General features: G+C 43.0%; 1 protein-coding gene across 2 annotated transcripts in view; it reads left to right on the top strand.

The window, feature by feature from the left end:
• Window positions 1-9,964: 9,964 nt before the first annotated feature.
• The window catches only part of PPP1R12A (protein phosphatase 1 regulatory subunit 12A), a 224,151-nt gene continuing 214,954 nt past the window's right edge, over window positions 9,965-19,161 (top strand). The window contains exon 1 of one of the 2 annotated variants that reach the window (XM_038397391.2): window positions 9,965-10,493. In XM_038397391.2, the coding sequence (XP_038253319.1) occupies window positions 10,257-10,493 (237 nt within the window). In that variant the 5' untranslated portion in view covers window positions 9,965-10,256. The remainder of the gene's footprint in view (window positions 10,494-19,161) is intronic. The other variant, XM_038397399.2, reaches the window with a different exon arrangement.

A 19,161-nucleotide genomic window follows, 5' to 3' on the forward strand; every position in this document is an offset into this window, starting at 1 on the left:
TTCTGTCTGATAATGTTGTACCCATGTTATTACCAGGACACCCCTAAGATATTATAGGAAAAAAGGTCTCAGTTTTTTCAGTGTATTTGCCTTATACCTTAAACAGCACTTTGTGTATACCATTTCCCTCTTTCCCCGGGGGGGGGGGGGTTATTAGTTTCAATTGTAGCGTATGGGTCCTCTCCCACCCCACAAAACAATGAGAGTGGGCGGCATTTTAAAAAATAGGGCAATATGATTGTAAAACAAAAGCAAAAAATATCAACACATGATGGATTCATCATATTACTAATATCCACTTGAGCATATCATTTTCCTGGGGATTAGAGACCTGTCATTCCTTCTTTTCCCAACTTTCCTTTTAATATGCATGATCTTTGGCAGAAAACTGGGTGCAATTAATCTGAGAATTTAGTGGAGAACTTTACATGAGAAAATAGATTATTTGAGCAGATTTATATCAATATCTCTGTGTGGGAAACATGTAGCGATGCAGCACTCTGGTCACTGCAACTACCGTAGTTGCTCTGAAGTAGCCCTATTAGAAATAGCTGTGCTTAACTGTTGGATTGAGGTGGGCTGAGGAGAGCCCAACAGGCTAATGAGCCCATTAGCCAAGAGGTAGAAAAGGCACAGGGAGGACACCCTCAAGGGGAAGAGAAAGATTGCCAGAGCCATAGAGAGGAGCGCTATGCTGAAGCTTCCAGTTACCCACTGAGGCAGCTACTGATTATATTATTTGTTAAGCACCAACAATGTGCCAAGTGCTATTCAAAATGTAAACAAAGACAATCCCTTCCCTGAGAAACTTGGAGAAAAAAGTGTTTCTGCAACCCAAAAAGCATACAGTTTGAATATTTTGGCTGGTGCAAAAGCCTCATCTGTAATATGGAAGCCTGTTGTCATAACACACAGGCCTTGCACCTAAGTCTGCAGAAGCTGCCATGCTCCAACCCACCAGTTAGCAGCCTGCTGACAACTGCTTACCAGGACCCATGAAGTCCAGTTTCAGTCTGAGACTCCACCCCAAGGTCCTATTGGTGGAATCCCAGAGCAGCCAATTGGCCCATTAGGCATACTTTAGCCAGCAGCAAGACCAGGAATCTGTCTGAACAACTGGGCTCAATCTTGCTCCAGATTGAGTGCCTTTTGCATCCTGCTTCTGTGGCTTGACTCCTCATTTCTGATCTTCATTTTGTCTCTGACCACCTGGTATCCGGACACAGCCTGCCTCTGGTTACTGACTTGTGGTTCTGATCTCAAGTTTGTCTTCTGCTTTGTCTCCTGGTAGCCTGATTCAGCTGACTCCCACCTCCTGTCTCGTTGTTTGGTGGCCCACCACCTGGCCATAGCACCTGCATTTAATTAGCTTCAAACAAAGCCCTAGAATTGCAAAAAAAGTGTTTAACAAAACCATAAACATTGATAAATCATTTTTATGTTCCATTTGATATGGTAAAAAAATAATTGATGCCTGTAAGTAAATGATATTTGTAAGATTCTATGCTAGTGAGATGTATCTTGGTGCAAGTTTAACTGTCTCTAAACAATTTTTTTATTAACTCTTAATGACCTATTATCTCATATTCCTGCTACTTTATATTTTCTGGTCTCTTTGTAGTATTGCTGTGTGATCACACACAATTATACACTTAATCCAATCTATATATCAACTACGTAAACTGTCTTTGGCCTCTCCTTAATAGTACTGTGCATATAGACACACACAAAGATTTTCAAGAATAACTAATGATTTTGGATGCTCAACTTGAGGCACCTCAAGGTGGCCTGGTTTTCAGAAAATGCTCCTCCTCTACCCTCCAAAAACCAGGTTCCAGGGAGGTTATGGGAGGGAGGGGAGGAGCTGATCGGCAGGGCTACTGGCGGGCGGGAGGTGCTGGTGGGGAAGGAGGGAAGCTTTGCTGCTGGTGGGTGCTAAATTGGGCACTCAAAAATTGAGGCACTTATAATCACTTGTCATGTTTGATAACCTTGGGGATTTACTCATATATATTTATGCCCTGCAGTTATTCAATTACCCCACCTTATTCTGTGATCTTGTTGGTTTACACAAACTAAGAAGAAGTAGGACCTGTCAAGTTAAAATTCCTTTTCAAAGGGTGAACAGAACCCTTAAGGTAGGACTTAAATGGTACATAGGTCTTGTGTTGACCCTCTGCACGGGGTTGAATTTCACCAGCTGTGCTTGTGTGGTAGATTACAAAAGAGCACATGATTGCTGTAGCAATTATTGATGCTTCAGGAAATGGCATATCTCCAAGTGAGTGAATACTGAACCAATCCCCCAGCTGATCTCCGCTCTGCTATACCATCAAACTGATATGCTAGAGAAGAGAATAAAACCCATTGGGCTAAGGGCATTTTGCTGCTAAGGTTAGTGTTCTGTATGAGATACAAAAACAAGATCATAATTACTGCTGGTCATTAGCCCCCAAGTTTCCAACCCGGCCCTGCTTCTTCCTGCCCCCAGCCCACTCCACCCATTTCCCCAGGGCCCTGCCCCGTTCCCTCCCATCCCTGCTCTGCCTCTTCCTCCCCTGAGTATGCCCCATCCCTGCTCCTACCCTTCCCTCCCAGTGCCTCCTGTACAGCCGATCTGCGGGGGGGCAGGAGGTGATGGGAGGGAGGGAGTGGGAGGAATTGATCACTGCGGTTGCTGGCAGGGGTGGAGGGAGGAAGGAAGGGACTTTGGCTGCTGGTGGGTGCTAAGCACCTGCTAATTTTTGTCCCTGGGTGCTTACTGGAGCACCCACAGTGTCGGTGCCTAGGATCTAGACCATGGCATCTCTTTGTTTGTTAACCCTGGTATCCTGGCCAAATTAAAATTTAGATTTTGATATTATTTGTGAAGCATTTTGAAGATGCTAAATACCATAGTTTAGCATTATTATTATTAAATGTTAAATGTTCTAAAATGTTGTGTAGTTTTGCTGTACACTGTGAGGCTACATCTAAACCATGACCTAGGGGTGTGATCCCCTGCTCATGTACACTTACTTGTGCTAGCTCTCATTAAGTTAGCACAAGTATAAATAGCAGTGTAGCCGTGGTAGCAGGAGTGTTGAGTGCATACTCACTGATTTCAGGTGGGTTTATACTCGGCATGGCACAGCCCAGCCATACCTCTGCTACCTGTACTACTGTGGCTACACTATTATTTATATTCATCTTAGCTTGATGAGAGCTAGTGCCTGGGTAGATGAGCAGGGGTATCACACCCTTAGCTCGTAGTGTAGATATAACCTTAAAGAATGTCTTTTTTGCAAAGTTAGTTTGGGTGATTGGTTCCCAGGTCTGAGCACCCAGGTTTGCCTAGCCTGAGTGTGGACAACCATACTGCAAAGTCATACACACATTCAAGTTCATGTACTCAGTGGTGCTCCAGTCCCTGGGGTGTTTCGCTAGGACTTCTGGCAGCATGTTCCTTGATTCTTTGTCCTGCAATAAACTAAGTATGATTCTTCCCCATGAACTATGGGAAAACTTGCCTGTCCTTGGCATTTAAGAATTATCAGCACTGGAGTGATTCAGTGATTGTGTTACTGGCGCAAGTGAAAGCAGACCCTGGGCTCTAACTTACACCCACGACTGTGTCAGCTAGCTCAGTTTGAAAGCTCCACTAAACTCTGTGAAAGGCAAGGTGTGTGCATGTGTGAATTAGAGGGGGCTGGAGGCACAACGCCTGTGTAAGAGCCTGGGCTAAATTTGCAGTGAGTACATATCTGTTAACAGCTCATAGAGTAGAATGCATTTCAGTGGTCAGGGCATTTAGGGTCTGCATCTTCAAGTTATTGAGCAGTCTGGCCTGATCTCAGAAAGCACTTTAACATGTGAGTAGTCTCAGAGATGATGGGACTGACTTACATGGATGAATCATGTGCTTGAGTGATTTCCTGGATTGAGCCAGAACAATCAGCACGTTGCAGGATTGAGTCCACTCTTCCAAACATTTACTATAGAACGTGATAGTTTTCAAAATTTCTGCGTAAAACGTACGGTTTTATGAAACTGCTGTACCATTGGATGCCTCAGTGTATAGTGAATTAGCTATTTGCTCACAGGGTCTATGTCATGTAGCTCCCAACCAAGTCTATACAGGTGAACAGGAACAACAAGGAATCTTCCATTCAGGTTGGAAGCAACCTAGAACAATGAGATGGATGCAAGTTGTCTGCAGGGTGTGGTGTTGGCACAATGGAAAACCCACAGCGGAAGCAAAGAAACAAGGTGTTAGAATAGCTTTTAAAAACACAGACTCTGAGTGATTCAGGAAACAAAGGGACATACTTTGAGTTGTGGAACCTTTTGAGCACCAGACCTGAACCAGCTAATGGGAGCTTGCTGCAGGAGTCAAAAGAGACTCCTTGATCAGGGAGACAAAATGGAGCTAGAGGAGTGGGATCCAGGAGAGGGGGATCTGGGACCCCTGAAAGTACCGATCAAAACCAAAGAAGAATGCTCAGGAGTTGTGAGGACTCTGAGCCGGGAATTGCAAGCAGGTATTTATTTTGCCTAGAACTTTGTATTTCTTCTGATTTGTCTTTGAGTAAAGTGGTTTAGGAATTCCTCTATAAAGTCTGTTTGTTACTTGCTTCAAACTATAAACCAGTGTACCTTTGAGGATGGAGCTCAGGAAGAATGTTCTTAAGTTATGCGGGGGGGAGGTTCTGCATTGGTCTTGGAACCTAGGGCAGCTGGCCCATGGGATCATATTCCACAGAAGTGGCATAGGACAGAAAATCAGTGCCCTAGAGGACCAGAGACTGGCTGGAGCCTGCCCAAATGCAAGAGAGTTTAGAAGCACATAGATCCAGCATGCAGGTCCAAACCCAGTAGGCTGGTGAGTGTCCGCACAGGGGAACTCAGTCAGGACTCTGACAGAGAAAATAGGGTTACTCATGTTAGTAAAAACCACTATGAAGTCTGATTGTAAAGTGCTTTGGGGATTAAAGGTACCATATAAATTATCCACAAAGGGTCACACTTTTAATTGCAGGTGCCTAAAATGTGTTTATGGACACTTATTCATATGGTGTCCATATACGCTTAAGTTGTGTCTGAAAATTGTGTTCATGCCCCACTGCTGACATTTGAAAAGAGGTCTTAATGCAAATGTCTGTTGAATATGTTCACACACACCATGCCAGCAAATTTTGCATAAAGGTTCTGTAGGCACAGTGGATGTGTGAGAAAATTTGGTTGATACAGCAAACATGTCTGCATATGGAAATTTGGCCCAAAATACACTGAGAAACTAATTCTTACAGGTGGGTAACCTTAATGTAACTGCCTCTTGTCAAATGCTGCTTGCATACATCAATCAACAGAAAAGAAAAAGGAAGTTTGATCAGGCTGTTGGAATGGATGCAGTAAAGAAAAGGAACCCTTCTAATAAGGAAAAGGTAACCTTGCAGAATTTGAAGTGTTAGAGGTTTTGTGAATGTCTCAGACTATATTTTGATTCTTATTAGTACAAATTCAAAGCTTCTCCAGTAAATTTAAACCCATATCTTCCCCCACGGGAGATATAATTTAAGACAATGTAGCTAAAAAAAGAGCCCACCCTATGGGGGACTCAGGGGGTAGAAACCAAATCTAGGTTGATATAAAAAAAGACATTTGCACTGCTTTACACATCAGCGTGCTTTATCGAGAGTAATTAATTATCCCCCCACCATGGGAAAGGTGTATTATCCCACTTCATCAAAGAGGGAAACTGAGGCAAAATTTGCATAATGTGAATGAAGCCTCCACGGGGGCTTTGCAGGAGCTCACAGCTTTGCCTAGGCAGACAGTTGCTGAAATGCGGCCTCAGGGATGGACCGGTGACAGCTGCTACTCCGCATTGTCACGTCTCCCTGTGTTTCTGCACGTGCTGCCAGGTAACACCTTGGACAGGGCAGGCGGGAGGCGAGCCCTAGGTGGCCTCTCTCAGTCCCCGGCTGCCAGGCCAGACGTAGCAAGCAGATGGAAGGGCCGGGCCCTCTGTGCCCACCCGTTCCAGTCTGCGGGCTGGACCCCCCTCGCCCTGCGCCGGTGTAGGATACTGCTCTGCATAGTAATGTGCTACTTATGGTGTACTGAGCATGCTCTGTTCATCTGCTGAAGCCACTGCCCTTCATCCTGCCCTTATTACCTGTAAGATTCTGTGGACTGCTTTTGACAGGGGTTAAAAAGTGGCAAAGGGGGCGAATTGGAGCAGGGGGGTGGCCAGGGTCTGAGCAAGGGGTGGAAATGTACTGGTCGGGGGGGGATCAAGCAGCTGGAGGCAGCATTAGGAGAGGGGCTAAATGGCAAAATCAGGGACGAAGGGGGAGGAGGAGGAGGAGTTAAGCCCAGGAGTGAGGTGCTGGCAGAGGGTTTCAGAGGTCAAAACCCAGCACAAGCAGGGGCAGAGGGGATAGCAGTTAGCCCAGTGGGACTGAGACACTAGTGTTTGCAAAAATGGTTGGGGGGAAAAGGGGCTTTTTTATTTCCCCCTCTCACAGACAGCACCTCTCAGCATGGGCTTACCAGCGCTGGGTTCTTAAAAGCTCAGGCATCCCAATCCTAGTCAATTCAGCTCCTCTTTTCTGATCTAACCTACTGAGGCTATGTCTACACTACAAAATTCAAAGTGCTGCTGCGGGTGCCAGTGCTCCTGGTAATCCACCTCGACGAGGGGATTAACTCTGAGCACTGGGAGCCAAGCCTGTCTACGCTAGCGCTTCAAAGCGCTCAAACTTGCTGCGCTCAGGTGTGTGTGTGTGTGTGTGTGTGATTTTTCACACCCCTAAGCCAGCAAGTTAGAGCGCTTTAACTTGCCAGTGTAGATAATCCCTGAGACTTAATTCAGTGAAACATTATACATATATCCCCTCAGACACAAAGAATCCCTTATCACTGTATCTGAATGTATAGAGCAGTGGTTCTCAAAGCCGGTCCGCCGCTTGTTCAGGGAAAGCCAGCATGCCCATTGGCCTGGAGCAGCAAACTGCGGCCAGTGGGGGCCGCGATCGGCTGAACTTGCGGACACGGCAGGTAAACAAACCAGTCCGGCGCGTCAGGGGCTTTCCCTGAACAAGCGGCGGACCGGCTTTGAGAACCACTGGTATAGAGTCTCCAAGCAGTTTCCCAAATTGTCTGATCTGCTTCTGGGATTCCCTGAATTTTTAATTCTAATTTTTTCTTCTCATTTTTAGAGCAGATGTTTATTCTGTTGGATCATCTGACTTCCATTCTGACTGAATTTCTGGCCTATTATCAAAACTTTGTTTTGAGTCAGTCCACCAATGGGGATTGCATTTTTGCAACTGTTATTTTGCCTCTCAGTCTAGCCCTTAATGTTTTTCCATATGCCATTGTGTACAACTTGATTCTCAAATATTCAATAAAGGCAGTATACTATCTCCTATAATGCCTTTCTCCCTGGAAAAAAAATCTGTTGTAATTTTTGCAGAAAATTAGAACTGCCATCGTGGGTCAGACCAATAGTCCGCCTAATCTAGTATCCTGTCTTGTGACAGTGGCCAATGTCAGGTGCTTCTAAGGGAATGATCAGACCAGGTAATGACATATTGAAACATCCCATTGTCCACTCCCAGCATCTGGCAGTCAAAGGACAGTTTAGGGACATGCAGAGCATGGGCCTGCATCCCTTGATTATCTTGGCTAATAGCCAATGCACTTATCCTGAGGGACTGATCTAATTCTTTGTTCAACCCATTCATAGTTTTGCCTTTCAAAATACAATGAACACACATCTACAACCCCAAGATACCTTTACAACCACAAGCATTCTAAAATCATGAGTTATACCTCCTCAAGAAATTCTAATAAATAAATGATATATATTTTTTATGTGTCTCTTTGTTCCTGAGCCACCAGTAAGGGTGCAGTAAGGCCAGTTCCAATGCCTTGACCCTAAACACCTGAATGAATTTTAGTCTACCCTTGTACTCCCAAACATTTAATATACCTAAGGCCATATCTACACTTTAAGTGTGGGTTAACTCAAGTTATCTCAGCATAGTGTCACTATGGTTACTATGTCACTTGTGTGCATGCCTCCTGGACTCCTTGTCTTAGCAGTCAGGGTATTCACCAGAAGCACTTGTATAGATTCAGAGTGAGGTGCACCACAAATAGATATCCTGCTGTCCACCCACTGTATTTTTGGAAGCTTTGGTTTGGCAGTGTATGCTGGGTACCAAACAGGTCAGATTGAGGTGGTTGTGGCCACCATTGAGGTGGTTGTGGGATACAACTTCTTATAATGCATTGTTAATCATCCACTAATTTTATTTGTATCCCATACATAAACGTATACATAATGTTTACACCTTTTTTTCTAAACCCACTAACCTGCCTGGCCCTCCTCACTATCTGCCATCTCACACAGAATCATGGAGCTTGCATGGCTCTGCACTATTGTCATGAGCATTTGCACCCAAAGGTGCCTGCTCCTTTACTATTTGCAGATCAGCAAACATACATGTGGGGTGTGACATTATACTCTACATTCTTTATGAAAATATGCTTTTGATAGGGATACGACATAGCTAATATATACTTTATGCAAGGTGGCTGATGTGGGGTAGCTTCATCACATTGCAGTATTACAGGTAGCACATCCCTATAGTTTGCAGTTTCATGTGTGTGTGTGTGTGTGTGTGTGTGTGAGTGTGTGTGTGAAAATGCTATCTGTAGGACTGTGCTACCTGCAGCAGGAACAGGTCCAATTTAAAAAAGGCCATCTGATGTAGCTAATTCCTACAAATAGCAATGTCGCAGACCAGCAGTACCAGAAACTGCTGTCTGAGGAATTAGCTTCATCACGTTGCAGTGTTACAGGTAGCACATCCCTATAGTTTGCAGTTTCATATGTGGAGGTGGGGGTGGCGGGGAGTGGTGGTTGGTGTGTGTGAATGCTATCTGTAGGACCATGCTACTTGCAGCAGTGACAGGTCCTGCTTTGCTAAAACAGGCATTTCAAGCAGTCTCACATGTAAAACCAACCTGATAGCTTTCTTTAACAGGTTTCAGAGTAGCAGCCATGTTAGTCTGTATTCGCAAAAACAAAAGGAGTACTTGTGGCACCTTAGAGACTAACAAATGTATTTGAGTATAAGCTTTTGTGAGTTACAGCTCACTTCATTGGATGCTGATGCTCAAATAAATTTGTTAGTCTCTAAGGGGCCACAAGTCCTCCTTTTCTTTTACAAGCGGTAGATGTGGCATATCTTGCCTTTCGTAAGGCCTTTGATACTGTCTCCCATGACCTTCTCATAAACAAACTATGGAAATGAAACCTAGATGGAACTAAAATAAGATGGGCATAAGGAATGGGGCTCTCCAGGGATCAGTTCTGGATATGTTTCTATTCAAAATCTTAATGAGTGAGATAATGGCATAGAGGGTACACTTATAAAGTTTGAGAAAATTTAAGGTCTAGGAAAACATGACCTATGAGGGAAGACTGAAACATGATAACAGTTTTCAAGTATGTACAAACAAATTAGCATCTTTTTACAAAAGCTGTTTCTTGCAATCTATGCGTATCACTTAACTGCTACAGGTAGCACATTTCTTCTACACGTAGCAATTTCACATACCCTACAGTGCATCTATACCCTACAGTGCAAGAAACGGCTTTCTATAGGCATTTGCCACATCGGGTAGCAGTGTAATACCACCGCAGTTTCTTACCCTCTACACGCTTCGGCAAGTGCTACCGGTAGCACATTACCACGCGGAGCGGTATCCTGCCCTACGCCGGCCAGGGAGCCCCGTGACCTTGCCGCTGCGCCGCTCAACGGCCCCTGCTCGGCTGCCACCCCGCCCAGCAGCCTACCGCCGAGGCGCGCTCCCCGCTCAGGGGCCCTGTGCCTCTCCGATCCCCCCCGCCGGTTCCACCCACCCGCTGCGGCTCCATCCCTGCCGCAGCAACCTCCTCCGTGGGCCCCGCGCCCTTGGCCCGCTCAGAGCCCCGCCCATGTCCCCGCCCACTCCCTCTGCTCGAGTCTGATCTCACGCTCCAGTCTGTCACAGCCCCGCCCTCTGATGTCTCCCTCCCCTCCGGACTCTCGCGAGATTATGTTAAAGCGGCCGGCCTGCCGCGCCCCTCTCCGGGTCTTTCCCTCTAGGAGGGTGAGCCAGTGCGGCGCGGCGGCCGGGTCGGCCGCGGTGCTCTATGGGATAGTGGTGGATAGAGACTCTCCTTGGTTCGGAGCGCTAGGGCCAGGCAGGAGCGGGGCATGAAGATGGCGGACGCCAAACAGAAGCGGAACGAGCAGCTGAAGCGCTGGCTCGGCTCCGAGACCGACCTGGAGCCGCCCGTGGTCAAGCGCAAAAAGACCAAGGTGAAGTTCGATGACGGCGCCGTCTTCCTGGCCGCCTGCTCCAGCGGGGACACTGACGAGGTGCTGCGGCTGCTGGAGCGGGGCGCCGACATCAACTACGCCAATGTGGACGGGCTCACCGCGCTGCACCAGGTCCGTGCGGGGCCTGGGCGGGGGGAACTGGGGCTGGGCCTGGCTGCGCGGGGGCGGGAGGGGCTTGGTGATCGGGGCCCGGTTGGGGGCTTGGGGCGGTGCTGCCAAGCCTGGCTCCAGCTCTCCGGAGCGGGCTCTGTCCCGGGCAGATGGATCGGCCCTGCGGAGGCTGCTCTTCCTCGTTTTCCCTAATCTCTGGGATCGGCCCTCCTCCACTGTCCGGGGTGGAGGCTAAATTTTTTCCTCCCCGGATTCGGGTGATCCGGGGCCGCCCCTTCCCCCGGGAGCGGTGTCGGTGGGACCCCCCTGGCTGTGGCTAGCAGTGAGGGTGTCACTGAGAAAGCGAGGTCCGCCGGGGCCCCTCCCTCTGTGTGTCCAGGGAGGAGAGATGGCGCCCTGGAGTGGGGGGGAGGTGAAGGGCAGATCGCGGAAAGGGGGTGGTGTTGGCAGGTAGGGATGGTGGGATGAGAAACAGGATCACTCCCATATTTGCTGTTAATATCGGGAGAGAGTTCCTGCCTCCCCGACCCCTCCAATATTTCTGCACTTTAGGGGATTAAATCTGTTTTTTGTGAAGGCGGATCATTTATTTTTCTCTGGTTTCTAGGGGGAACTAGTGTTTTGTTCTTAATATAGAAACGTGTCAATAGGAGACAGGCTCCTTTCTTTATTGATGGTTTCTGCCGCAGTGTGAAAGCCCTACTCTTAGGTTAGCAGTGTTTTTACAGGATATCTTTCCTGCGGTGGGAGGTTGTAAGAAGGGATTGCTTTGTCGATGGTTTTTGAACTGAGATCTAACTTTCCATTCCATTCCCCCCACCCTTAATGAAAGTGGCCGTGAAGTTTCCTCAAAATGGATGCTTTGTGCATGTTAAAGTTTTATAGCAATCTGATTGGAATCTGAAAATGTTAGCCAAATAAGGAAAGGCAGTGGCAATCCAGAGATAATGTGGGTTTGCCTGAATAGTTTTCGTTTCTGCAACAGACCAAAAACCGTAGCAGCATATTAAATTCACTGAACTAAATTCAGAAAAGCAAGAATAATCTCTTTGACAGATTAATGTTTTGTTTTGAAAATTGTACCTCAGTAGTTCCAGAAAGAGGTAGTAATTATGAGCTATAGTTTGATCAGGTAAAAAATCTTTCCAAAATAGCGCAGTGAGGGAATTCAGAGCAGTGTCATGACTGTGTTCTCTTTCTAAACAGAAACTGGTGACTTTAGTATGTGGTAAATCTCTTGATAGTGAAATAATTGAGTAATGCCTCATTATTTATTGTAACAACTAACAATAAATGGATTGCTAAGAACTCGATTTTATGCTTTTAACTCTTACTGTAATGTAAGGTGTATATAATAGCCTTACTGTTTCCTGTACAAAAGTTGTCACCTGTCCTTTCATTGTATTATTAGCCTTGATAGAATTGGTATGCTTCCTACTGGCAAAAAAAAAAAATAAAGAAATAAAAAAGAATGAACATGAAAATTTATGGGGTAATCATCAAATTTGTGTTTTGGTAACATTCTGTAGCTTCGTTAGCTTTCATATATCATTAGCTTAGTATACTGTAGCTTCGTAGCTTTCATCAATCTGGATACTTGTACTTGAAATGTCTTACTAGTCAGAAGTCGTATCTTATTTGGTTGGATGTTAATATGTAAACAGGTTCTTTCAGGTCCAGAATGTATAGAGCTTTTAATGGTGGGAACAAAAGAAGTGCTGTTTTTTATAGTTATTGGTAGAACAATAAATTAAGACTAAGGTTTCTGTTTTTTGGCCACTCTGAGAAGCCTTTTTAAAAAGCAGGTGAGGAAGAGTCTCTCTGACAACTTTATGATGGGATAACTAAAAAAGGCTTTGGGAGGCTTCTGTCAACAAACATCTTGTTGAAAAGCAAATTGGGAGATTCAACTGTGAATTGATTGTATATTCTCCCAACCCCCTCAGGGAATGTATTGTTGCAGTGTCCATTTAATTGACACACAGTCTTTAGTGTCGACAAACTTCTTTGTTCATGCATTTGAGACAAAATAGAAAATGCTGCACACCTTATTTATCATAGATGGATCTACTCTAAATGAGAGCTGTTGTGGTATGAAGTAAGGCCATATGTACCGTAGGGAAACTTCTCAAAAGTTTAGCACTTTACTAATGCCATTGTGACTTCACCAGTGTCGGTAATGTTGAAAGCCCTATTATAGACAGGGTTTTCATGGTTGCCATCATTTTTAAGCACTATATCAATCAATTTAGATTTGCTCATCCATGTGAAACAAGAATACTTGCATGATATCTAAAACGAGGTGATTTATCCCCATTTTTGGACCTCTTTCTTCTCCTGGTTCTCATCCATTCTTATTCCATATCAGCTGCGTTCTCCTGCCTTGAGTGGCCCACCATGAGTTAGGTTTTAGTGCACTAGATCAGGAGCATAAACTACATTTTTGTAATATTTTCATGTAGATACAAGGCAGTATAGGAAAAAGGGGTAAGCAGTACTTTCCTTCAAAGCGTTGGTGGCAGTTCCTCAGCACGTTCAGCCGGGAACACATGGGGTAACTTCAGTTTCAGGGTATATCTACACTGCAGCTGGAGGTGTAATTTCCAGCTCAAGCGTATGCATGCTAGGTTTGATCAAACTATTGAGCTAAAAATAACAGTGTAGCTGTACAGTGCAAGCTAGCTGCCTGAGAACAATCCCGTTGGAGTCTCTAGGTAAGTACTTGGGCAGGTAGATTGCTGCTGCCACGGTGGCTAACCTGCTTCTTATAGCATACTAGCTGGATCAAAGTTAATGCATATGTGTCTACCCATAGAACTCCAGCTTCAGCATAGACGTAGCCTCAGTTTCCACTGTGGCAACAAGTTGTGCTACCAGCCAAACCACTGTGCCATTCATTAACCAATCTGTTCCAATATTAAGGCTCCAAAGCTAGTTGGGTGGAGTAATAAAATTTGTAGGATGAGCTAGGCGGGGTTTTTGTCCCTCTTCCTGTATAACAAAACAAATTCTTACTGTGCTTTTTATTCAGTATACATTGTAAAGGCCAATGTGTACTGCAGACATTTATTTCTGAGATGGAAAGTCTAAGTGCTTCTCTTCCCCCATACTGCCTACACATTTTAATTCTACAGTGATTTGACACTAATTGCTGATTTCATTTTATATTTTGCTGCACAGAAATAGGCATGGTGCATGTTAAGTGCACTTCTTTTTTAAAGGGATGCAACATATTAAACTAAGTTTTGTCACAATTACCACCTATATTCCAAGTAGTATTTAAACTTCCTATTTGCAAATCAGTGCAGACAAATATTTTTGTTTTGTAATCTAGGTTAGAGTAGATTATCATAATGGTCCCTTCTGGTTTTAACGTCTTTGAATTTGAATCTTATTTTGTGCCTTTGACAGGGTTGTGCATAGTTGGTTTCCATGTTTTTTGGGTTGGATCTTCCTAATCCAAAATGTTCCATTAACTCAATGGAAGTTGTAAAAGACAGAGTCTCTGAATAATGCATTTTTTTCTGTATAACTGTCATGTGCATAGATGTAACGCTGGGATTGTAGGGGTTAACTCTTTTCTTGTGATGTGTCCTTCCAGGTAATTCAGCAGGGATTTAAGAGAAGAATAGAATCAGGAGGTGAGATGTGATGTCATGTAATACTTGCTAGCATTTAATCTCTGGGGAGGGGAAGAAATTGCCTGTGCATGGCTGGTCTATAAGAGCCTCCACGTTGTCGCTTATTTAAAAAAAAAAATTAGAAATTCTTAGTACAGGCTAACTCTGAGAACAGACTTACTGACATGAGCAACATACAAACATGGTTTTTGTTTGTTGGGTATATGAGTCTTCTTGTGCACTGGGTTTTATGGAATGATTATTGTAAAAAGAGACTGCCAAATTATTTTAAAACTTGTTGACCAGCAGATCTAAATTGCATAGTATGTATAGTCACATCTTGAAGCGAAGACTTCAGTTTTGTAGTTCTTATTATTGGTGGTTTTTTAAAATCTATAATACGCTCTTCTATAAGCCCATCCCTAAGATATTGGAGTGCTTTGTGAACATTCATTTGTCTTCTTACATCTGAGAGTTATGGGGAAGTATTGACACAATTTTGCTGCATAACTGGTGATCAAGCTGATGTGGGAATATAACACTAGCTATTTGAATTGATCCCTTGATATTTATGGTGCAGACTGACTTTATTGCCTTACTATCTCTCAAACTCTTCTTCCTAACAAAATCTGCTGAAAATAGTCTGAAGAAGAGTTCTGTGTAGCTCGAAAGCTTGTACGGTATCTCTCACCAACAGAAATTGATCCAATAAAAGTGTTACCTCACCCACTCTGTAGCTAAAACATAGTTTTCATTTGGGGTGTGGGGGAACTGATTTTAAGAATATCTTAATGCTGTTGTCTTGGTATTGTACAGCACTGGCTCAGCAGTGGCTAACAACACTATAACCGCAGATCATTGCATTATAGAACTGTACAGTGATCTGTTTTTGGCTGACAAAGGGCTAACTTGGAGATGACACTACATGCCATGTATACTAGTTATTGTTATCTTAGTATTTACTAATCTCAGAGGTAGTTGCTTTGAGTTTACTTTGAAATAAGTTAACTGCCTCCCTTTTCTTTCATTAGAGAGATGCAGTTATTGCTTATTTATGGCAAATGTATATACTTGATCACTCATGCTGACATGGGCTTTAGTACTGGTTGTCATTAAATATCTTGGGTAATAGCCTTATCCACCTCTAGTGCCCTTATACCTGGTTAAAGGGCTGGAGTGGTGTAAAACGGATGATTAAAAACCAGTGATTGAGCTGTGGATGGAGTTCACTGGCATAAAAACAAGGAAAGACAGCTGTAAGGCTGTGTTCTGAGGACCCCCTTGTAAGCCCTGGGATAGGAAGTTACCAAGGGCAAGGGGACACAACATATAGAATGGTTTCAGAGTAGCAGCCGTGTTAGTCTGTATTCGCAAAAAGAAAAGGAGTACTTGTGGCACCTTAGAGACTAACAAATTTATTTGAGCATAAGCTTTCGTGAGCTACAGCTCACTTCATCGATGAAGTGAGCTGTAGCTCACGAAAGCTTATGCTCAAATAAATTTGTTAGTCTCTAAGGTGCCACAAGTACTCCTTTTCTTTTAACATATAGAATGGCAGCCCTGTAACCGGGGTAGATTGCTGTAATATAAGCTCCTATGGCCATCTACACTACGATAGGAGTTGCAAAGCAATTTGGGATCAAGATGATGCAAAAATGGCTCAAAGCCACCTTAGCACCCAACCCCCACTCCCTGAGTTGCGACTTCAGTGGTGTTGGTCTTACTGGAGGACAGAGTCTTGCCCCATTTGCAGAAATAAAATTTTGCACAAAAATCTTGAAATCCATACATCAGAATTTGTACTTGGTTTACTGTGAAACTGATACCTTCCATCTCATTGCATGGGGGCGGGGAGGAATCGTTCTTGTTTCTGATAATACTGTATGCTTAGAGGTAAGGATTTAAAAAAATCCTTTGTCGGTCATTGCTTTTTTCCTTTTGCATGTGTCTCAGTGTGGACAACAGAAGTGGGGAAATCAGTTTCACTTCTAGGTTCTTAATGTTGCACTGTCTGACTTCAGATGTTTGTTTTAAAAAATTACTATAACGTAAAGAAGTGAGTGGAAACACTTCTGCTGGCCATAGATTCCGTAAAACATGTTCATTTCCAGGAAATGGGAATTGAATAGCATAATACTTCAGTGTGACTAAGCTAATAACTATTTTAAGGTAACTCTTAATTTCCTGATTTCTGTGCTTAATTTTGCAACCTTAATGTTGCATTAATAAAGGCCTGTCTAATTTCCGTCCTCTCTAGCTCTTCCTCCACCACCACTATTTCTTTAAAGTATATGAAGTGTTGGGCACATCATGTGCCCCTTCATACTACATGATAACTTTAGGGCATCTTTAGTACTTAGCCTACATATAAGAAAAATAGTATTTTCTACTAAGCATGTGACTGCATACAAATTTTTGTAGAGTGCAGTAATTGTAAATGTTATATCCTCCAACCTTCGCTTAACAGCCTTGTGCGTACTGAGGATTAACTATATGCCAAATTTGAACCCAACCTCTTTTTTGAATTGTATGTAAAGGCATCACATTGTCCCTGCTTAGTGTCCTCTTTTTTAGATGCACAAATATAATAACTGAACTGAATTGTAGCATATAGGCTGAGACGAAGCTTGGGGAAACTCCCATCTTAAAAACTACTGGTAATGACATGAGTAGAAACATCTCAAACTTATAGTATCTGTAATGTAGCACTTGAAGAATACGTTTATAAGATAGTCACATAGGTTTCATAACAAATTCAAAATATTGGCAATAACTACAGCCAATATAATTTTATTTTGTAAAATAAGTTATTGTTTAATGACCATGTCTTCCAGTTGTAAACTTTACCCTGGAATTAAATATTCTTGAGTCAGTACACTGATGCATTTACAGACTTCATTGGCACAATGAAATGTATAGATTAAATGCTGTCCGTGTTCTGACATATGGTACACTTGATCGATTTTTTTTTTTAAATTTTTTCTTTTGTAACCTACTTTTGTGTAGTGAAAGGAATGTTACATAAACCACTCATAACAATAGGTCGTTTGGGAACCACTGCATGTGAACGTATTCAGGTTGAGGAAGTTAATTGCTGATCTAGGCAGATGTCTGTGCTACAGCTGCAGTTCAACTGCTGTAGTGTAGACTCTCAACTAATCAGCACATGGCTGCAGCCCACGTGACATCCTCAGAGCAATACACGTGGTGTGTATATATAGTGTAGATGTGGCTCACATAACACTTGGGATCTGCATATGTGGCCAACAATGGTAAATAGGCTATTTATTAAATATTAATAAATATTAATAGGGATTTTAATAAACAATGGTAAATAGAGAACTACTGGTATAAAGACTTGCTACACTGAGAGAAGGATTTTTTCCCATCACTCCAGGAAATCCATACCCTTGAGGCAGTAGCTAGGTCAATGGAAGAAGTCTTCTGTTAAACTAGCTGTGTCTACAATGGAGGTTAGGTCACCCTAACTATGTTGCACAGGGTGTGAAATTTTTTATAGTCCTGAACAGTGTAGCTAGGTCGACCTAATTTTTAGGTGGTGGAGTAGACTAAGCCTAGGTGTCACTGTAACTTTTGAACATAACTTGTAACTATTTCACTTCTATTTACTGAAATGGTATAATAATTCAGATTGTATTGTGAGCTCTGGGGTGGGGCAGATCCTTGGATAATTGCTCTTGGAACCATGACTTCAATAGATCATCCTTAAGATGAGTATCTGTTCCCATGTCTTCTGTGTACACACTATGGGCATAACTGGAAATAATATAAGCTTTTGAATAGTTAGTTTTGTGTTTTGGTGACCTTATTATGTCTATTCCAGTTAATAGGCGATGCTTACTTATATAAGTAATTTGAGGACTGTAAAAGAGAACACAACACGACATTCAGTAACATTTACCTGATTATATTTTATTGTTCTGACCAAATCCTTCAAAGGATGAATTACAAAAGAGCAAGCACTTGCCCCTTAATTCTCTTGTTCAGTTTAATTTCCCTTCTGAGATGAAAACTAAGATTTTAGCCATTAAGTACATCACAATTAAGTATTCACTACTTGGCATGCATTGAGTAGTGCAAAATTTCATACTGCATGTAAAAGTCGTTCTTAGTTTTCTTTGTTGTTCTAATTGGAATGGAGCTGCAAGTCTGTATGGCTAGCTGTAAGCAGTGCATGTTCAGATGCTAGCAGATGGGTGGAAACATTCCAAGCTGTCATGCTTGCTGTGTACATTCCTGAAATGAGTCAATGGAAACCTTGTCATAGGAGTGGAGGCATTCCTCAGCTGTCACCTTTCTAGTAGTCTGTTAAAGTGCATTGTGATACGGCAGTAAGGAAAAGATTATCATGTATTTACAACAAACAAAATGTTTAGTCATGCATTGTCTCTGGAGTTTTAACCTAGGTTTTAAATCAGGTATAGTAAGTTTTGTCAAACTGCCACCTACGAAAGTGGTGTGTTAATGGATTTTGAGGCATCACTAACTACTGTACAAAACAGTTCATCTTGTCTTCCACTTTAAATTTACTGATGCAGAGTTTTAGAAATGTTTTCAAATGAGTGGTGGCATTCATTTCTCCATTACTGTCATACACCTTCTTAGAGCGTATTAGGAATATAAGGCTAATGGGGGCATTTAAAATAATAAAATAAATGTAATTGATCTTTGATAAATACAGGGATTTTAATAAATAGGCTGAGGCAGTACAGACAAAATCATCACATAAAGGCCCAGTTTGGCATTGCACCTGCTTATGGTGACTCTGGATTTTCTCCACAAGTGTGCTAGTTGTTGCTTTTGACATTTATTTAATCGCTAATAAGAACTGTGCAGCTCTATTTGTCTTCAGACAAAAAATCTGTCACTCTTAATCAAAATTGGCTGGTTCCAAATTATTTTAGTACTAATATTAACATTTGTAACATGTAGAATGTCCTAGGTAGTGCTTTCCAAATCCATAAAAGGAGACCATCTAAAAACACAAGCTTACCATAGGGACAAACGTGAAGAGTAGAGGGAAGGAA

Source organism: Dermochelys coriacea, chromosome 1 (assembly GCF_009764565.3).
Source record: "Dermochelys coriacea isolate rDerCor1 chromosome 1, rDerCor1.pri.v4, whole genome shotgun sequence".
Taxonomy (NCBI): domain Eukaryota; kingdom Metazoa; phylum Chordata; order Testudines; family Dermochelyidae; genus Dermochelys; species Dermochelys coriacea.